The sequence below is a fragment of the Propithecus coquereli genome, unplaced genomic scaffold, assembly GCF_000956105.1.
Source record: "Propithecus coquereli isolate 6110/MARCELLA unplaced genomic scaffold, Pcoq_1.0 Scaffold214, whole genome shotgun sequence".
Taxonomy (NCBI): Eukaryota; Metazoa; Chordata; class Mammalia; order Primates; family Indriidae; genus Propithecus; species Propithecus coquereli.
Window position 1 is genome coordinate 2,558,422 of NW_012146523.1, and position 6,000 is coordinate 2,564,421.

The 6,000-nt window shown below is 42.5% G+C and overlaps 1 protein-coding gene across 2 annotated transcripts in view; it reads right to left on the bottom strand.

The window, feature by feature from the left end:
- The window catches only part of TOP2B (topoisomerase (DNA) II beta 180kDa), a 65,817-nt gene extending 60,111 nt beyond the window's left edge, over nucleotides 1–5,706 (bottom strand). For both annotated transcript variants that reach the window (XM_012644552.1, XM_012644551.1), the window contains exon 1: nucleotides 5,001–5,706. In XM_012644552.1, the coding sequence (XP_012500006.1) occupies nucleotides 5,001–5,066 (66 nt within the window). In that variant the 5' untranslated portion in view covers nucleotides 5,067–5,706. The remainder of the gene's footprint in view (nucleotides 1–5,000) is intronic.
- Nucleotides 5,707–6,000: the final 294 nt, after the last annotated feature.

Consider the following 6,000-nt stretch of genomic DNA (forward strand, 5'->3'; position numbering starts at 1 on the left):
TGCTCCTCCAGAAACATCCTCCCAAACCAAGGGACAAGAAGGTAGAAGACAAGGCATACTTAAGATAGTAAAAAAATGCATAGATTTCTGCTGTGACAAAAAAAAAAATACACTTTCCCTATGATAAGAGGAATGAAAATACTTATTACTGAACTTATTTAATAAAAAGAGAGAGGGCACATGTGCACACACCAATCCGAGAACTACTATATGCCAAGCACCAGGGGAATTATGGATAATCTTACTTAATCCTTCTATAAGAGCTCCATGAAACAGATGCTATTATGATTCTCTTTTTACAGATGAGATAACTGAGGCCTGGAGAAGCGTTTTTCCAAAGCTAACAAAGCTAGTACTTGAAGAAATTGAATTATGAAACCAGGTGATATGATTTCATAGCCCATACTCTTATGCTATACTAGATACATATACCCTGAAAAGGAAATATACTCCTTAGCCTCTTACGTGAAAGTAAAAGTTTAGTAGAAAAATAGATAGGTATATCCTGATAGTCTCTTTATTCTGTCACATAAAAGACAGAATATATAAAAGAGTATAAAAGATGAGTTGTTTCATTTTTTTAATGTTTTTAAAACGAAAGGCTGTGTAAATGATGGTTGAGAAAACAAGTCTGGTTTAAATTCCACCTGCGCCTTATCCATGTGCCTAAAAATTTATTACCTAATCTCCAAGCCAGTCTCCTTCTCTGCAAATGGGAATAACTATACCTATCTCACCTTTTCTTTAAAAGGGGGTCCTATTTGTATAAATATTTTTAAAAATACAAGAGGCTTGTTTTTTAAAGCATACTTAGTAAAATGCAACTGTTGCCACCACCTAAGTATCTTACAGATCTGAGACTACAGGTGAGCATACTTCTACATCCAGAAAAGTTAACAGTTTATAAAAACTAGGTCTCAATACTGCTATTATGTTTACTTGAGAATGTATCTTTAAAACATTGCTACTTGTCCTACCAATGATAGAAGACTTTTCTGAAAGTTAGTATATCAATTATCCAACTTGTTAACAACTGAAATAGATGGATTATGTATGCCCATAGTAAACATTATAAAGGACATAAACAAGGAAAACACATGGTCTCTGACTTCAGAAGTTAATAATTGTTAAGAAAAAGTTCCCACGCATGAAAGTTACATAAAAAAGACTTACGTTTTCTGATTCATAAGAGTAACAAAAATTCAATGAAAGAAGAAGATGAGTTTAAACTGGAAAATATTTGTTTGGTGAGACTCTCATCTAACCTTGAAGAGTAGTTAAGATTTAGACTGCTAGAGAGAAGAGAAAGAGGCACTCCTGACAAAAGGAAAACATGAACGGTAAAGTGACAAAAACAAGCATGACTTGTGCAGAAGACAGTGAAGAGACAAATCTAATTACGGGTACTTTAGAAAATAAATTTCAATGAGGAGGGCACATAGTTTATGCAAGTCTGGCTGAGGAATTTATATTTGCAATAAGGTGCCATTAAAGCAAAATTCTTTAAACAAATCTTTAAACGGTATTTAAATATACAGTCATGTTTCTTTAATTAGAAATATTCAGCATCAAAACAATTATTTCAACAAATTTTGCTTTTAAAAAACTACAGTATTAATTGTAGTTCTATATATTTTTAAGAGAGACAACTTTTAGAGATAAATATTGAAATGTTTACAGACGAAATGATATATTATGATTCTAGGATTTGCTTTGCCTCAAAAAATGAGAAGGGAAAAAGGGATATTCTTGAGTTGATAATTATTGAAGCTTGATGATAAATGGCGGGGGGCCTGTTATACTATTCTGGCTACCACTTTCTGAAATGCTTAATATTTTCCATTACAGTATTTTTTTTAATCTACCAAGTTAGAATATTACTGGAAAAAAGATCAATAGTCATATAACTATATTCTAATATTTGCACAGATTTACTACAACCACTTAAACATAATAAAAGACTGACAGAATGAAACAGACTATAACTGTCTACTAACCAAAGCTTCACGAACTAAGAATTCAAGAAAATGTTTGCTTCAGAGAAGCCTTTATAGCTGTTGTCAACTTTAACTCAAAATAGTTTTACTATATTGATTTTTATTTTAATTATAAAAATTTTGGTTAAGATAGATACTGTAAATCAAACACGAGCAAAATAAATGATTAAAAGCAGAAGTTAACACCAATCTTAAACCATTTTGCTTTGTGGTTTCACATGATGAAAGGTAAACTTTTGTGCAATGACAGCATTAACAACACATACTGGCATGCATCCCAACAGAAGTTAATGCCAGCAGCACATGGCATATGACCCCATTCCCACACCCAGAAGAAGACATCAGGGCTAATTTCATTTTTATTTCTTTCTGTTATCCTCAAGCAGGTGGCATCATAACACCAGCTTCAATTAAGCAAAGCTACCCCTCTTCCCAAATAGATGACTGCTGCAATAAACCCCCGACTCTTGCAAAGAAAAAATTTGCTTTTGTTCCAGTTAAAAGATATTTTATGCAAAAGCAACTATAATCCATTATTTCAGAGTCTGCATTTCTTGAACTTCACCAGTAATAACATTTATTTTATGTAGCACTGTGCTAATATCAGATTTAATTCTTGATGCAGTCTTATTTGAAAGGTAAGAAAACAGGCTTAGGTTCCTTGTGAAAAGTTCCACCAACTATATGTGTTGCAGACAGTATCTGAACCTACATCAATCTGACATCAAAGCCCATAACCACTTCACTATATTGCCTCTCATAAAATTAAACCAATCTATGATCGCTGACGTATATTAAGGGCATGAAGATGCTCATATAACCTAACTTAAATTTAGAGTAAGTATTAAATCTTAAAAGAAACTTAGGAGTGACTTTTTTTTTTTTTTTTTTTTGAGACAGAGTCTCACTGTGTTGCCTGGGCTAGAGTGCCGTGGTGTCATCATAGCTCACAGCAACCTCAAACTCCTGGGCTCAAGCAAGCCTTCTGCCTCAGCCTCCCGAGTAGCCGGGACTACAGGCATGCGCCACCATGCCCGGCTAATTTTTTCTATATATTTTTAGTTGTCCAATTAATTTCTTTCTATTTTTAGTAGAGACAGGGTCTCACTCTTGCTCAGGCTGGTCTTGAACTCCTGAGCTCAAACAATCCGCCCACCTCGGCCTCCCAGAGTGCTAGGATTACAGGCGTGAGCCACCGCGCCCGGCCAAGTGACTGTTTAATAAACTTCTAATTCAACAAGATATACTCTATAAATAAAAGACTAAGTGATTTTTACTTCTCTTTATTATACTGTATTTCCCATATTTCTCATAATTAGTTTTATAATGAAAAAATTCTTTCATCAGTATGTCAATTTTAGTTTCAAAGGGATTTTTCTAATGTTGAATGAGATCCTCCAAGTTTTGGTAAATTTCTTATGTAAGTTTCCTGTTGAGCTTGAAAGAAAAAGTGGTCATTTAATTATCTACAAAGTTAAATAACGGTACAATAAAATATTGCTATCAAATGTTAAAGCCAACCTATCCATGCATGGAGCAAAATGTTTACCATTATAGAATCTCAGAAGAAACACAGATCAGGCCTCAACACTTTCAAATAGTGAATGAGAACTCACAATACAATCTGGCTATCTACCTTCATTTTCAGATGCTGGACTTTAGTAACAGGGGTAAGGGCCATGAACTTTAAAAATCATTATTTTGCATTACGCATCCCCTCTCTCCCCTTGTCTCCCTTCCACCCCAACTCCATCCACATGGACCACTAATTTATTATCTAACATTTTCTCTCCTGGCTCTAGTCCGTTTATACTATGTTATTGGAATAATATACAAAAATTGGAGAAATTCAATAATAAGAGCCTAGCAAGTGATTTTGCAAAGTACCTTGGCATGCAAACAGAAATGGTTAAAATATTTTTTGTGCTGTAACACCCTTTTCACAAGGAACACTCGTCAACGCACCACAATTACTGCTCAACTCACCTAAATCTCACCCAGACAAAGAGAAAATGAAGAAAAATTAAGTAACAAAAACGCCAATATGAAAGTTCCCTTGGGGTGTCTGGGTGCGGGATAGGGAATAGACTGAAAAATGAAACACTTTTTCTCTGGGACACCTAGTCAGTTGACAGAGCTGGGTTTTTTTCTGTAGGAAATGACCCTAATCTGAACTCTACGCTGAGCAAGTGAAATGCTGGTGAATTATAGATCTGTCGTGGGAATCCGGTCTCTCCAGTTCTTCCCTCCGCTCCTGCTACTTCTACTTCCCACCAGGAACTGAGCGCTGAAATCCCTTTAACTCCAGGACTAAGCACTTCAGTTACCCCTCCAGAACATCTATTCGGCTCCCACCCCTTTTCACCTGAGATGCTGACGTGGGCAAGCGCTTCTTTTAATAATCCCACCCTGACAGATGGACGATCAACGGTATATTAACTGCTGTGAAAGTCATCCCGAATGTGCTCTCAATTGAATGAGACTTTCTGAATTCAAGTGTAAATTCAATCCAAATTCATTCTTCCTTGAGAGATAACAGCACCAGAAATGGTTGCATTTAGAATACACACACGTACATCCCTTTCTCCAGGGTTTTCTTAAACCCCATTTGGAGAAAGTGCTGACCTATACAGACACACATGCATTATCGCCATCCCATCATCTCATGCCCGACTGCCCTGGAAGAGTCTGACAGAGTAGAAAAGAGAAGAAGCTGAGGCTACACGTTATATTCATGATTGTCTCCCTAAAGTTTCAAGTGTACATTATGCTCCTGCAGCCTGAGCCTCCAGAAAGGTAAAGAGAAGAAAGAAAAGGCACGGGGGTGGTGGATTCTGCTGGCACAAGCCCCGACGGGGCGCACGTTCAGCGGACTGGATTTCCCTCTTTCCCCTCCCCCGCCCCCTAGGACCTGCGGAATTCCTCCCCCACCGCACGCCGGGAACAATGCAGCCCCCGGGACCCAAGCCCCCGGCCGCCTGCCCCAGGAGGCCCGTCACTCACCACCCAGGTCAGCGCCCCGTTGCCGCCCGCGCCGGCTCCCGCTCCGCCGCCACCCGACTTGGCCATGGCTGGTGCCTCCCGCTCACAGGCCCTGAGGCCGCAGCCGCCTCTCCCGCCTCCCTGCGTGCTGCTGGGCCCCCGCTGCTCCGCACCGACCCCTCCGCTCGCCGCGCTCCTAGCCGCGCCGGTCCCCGCTCCCCATCGCGGAGACCCGGAGCGGACGTCCGGCCGAGCCCGCCGAGGAGGCCGCGCCGCCCGCCGCCCTCAAACTCGAGGCGCGGTAGCCGCGTCGCCCGGGCCTAGCGCGGAGGCTGAGGAACAGGAGAAAGCGGGAGGCGCTGGCGGCGCCTGAGCGGTGGCGCTGCCTCCTTGCCCGCCCGCGAGCGCTGCAGCACGCGGGGCCGAAGCCCGGAGGTGCGAGCCGCGAGGGTGGCCGGGCAGCCTGGGGCGTCCGGACGTGGCAGGGACGCAGAGGCGCCTTGTCCTTCTCACACTCTGCGAAGGCCAGCCACTCGAGTCGCCAGAGTAGTCGTCCCGGTCGCTGCCGCTGCCTCAAAGGCCTCCTTCGTTGGCCACGCTGCAGCCTCGGTTTCCTCACATTCACACACCGAGAGGGACAATAAACAGAGCCGCCGCCGCCACGGTCGCCTCCCTCTTGTCCGGCATAACACCGCACACACACACTTGCACACCGGGGAGAGAGGGAGGGCGCGGCGGCCGTCCCCGCTGTCAGTCAGCACCCTGCCGTCCAATCGGGGCCTTGTCGCCACAGCCTCTCGGCCAATCCCAAAATTCCAAGCCCCCGGAGGGGCGGGACCCGAGGGGAAAACGTCATTGCGGGTAGCAACCGAAGGGAAGACTTGGGGTTTTTTGTTTGTGTGTGTGTCTGTGGGTTTTCCATTTGAAGGGAGAGCAGGGGCTGGTGTCAAGGGTCAATTGAGGGCGGCAAAGGGAAAAAGTCGAATTGGCCTCAGGTCGATTGTAATCCTCTGAGCGTGCT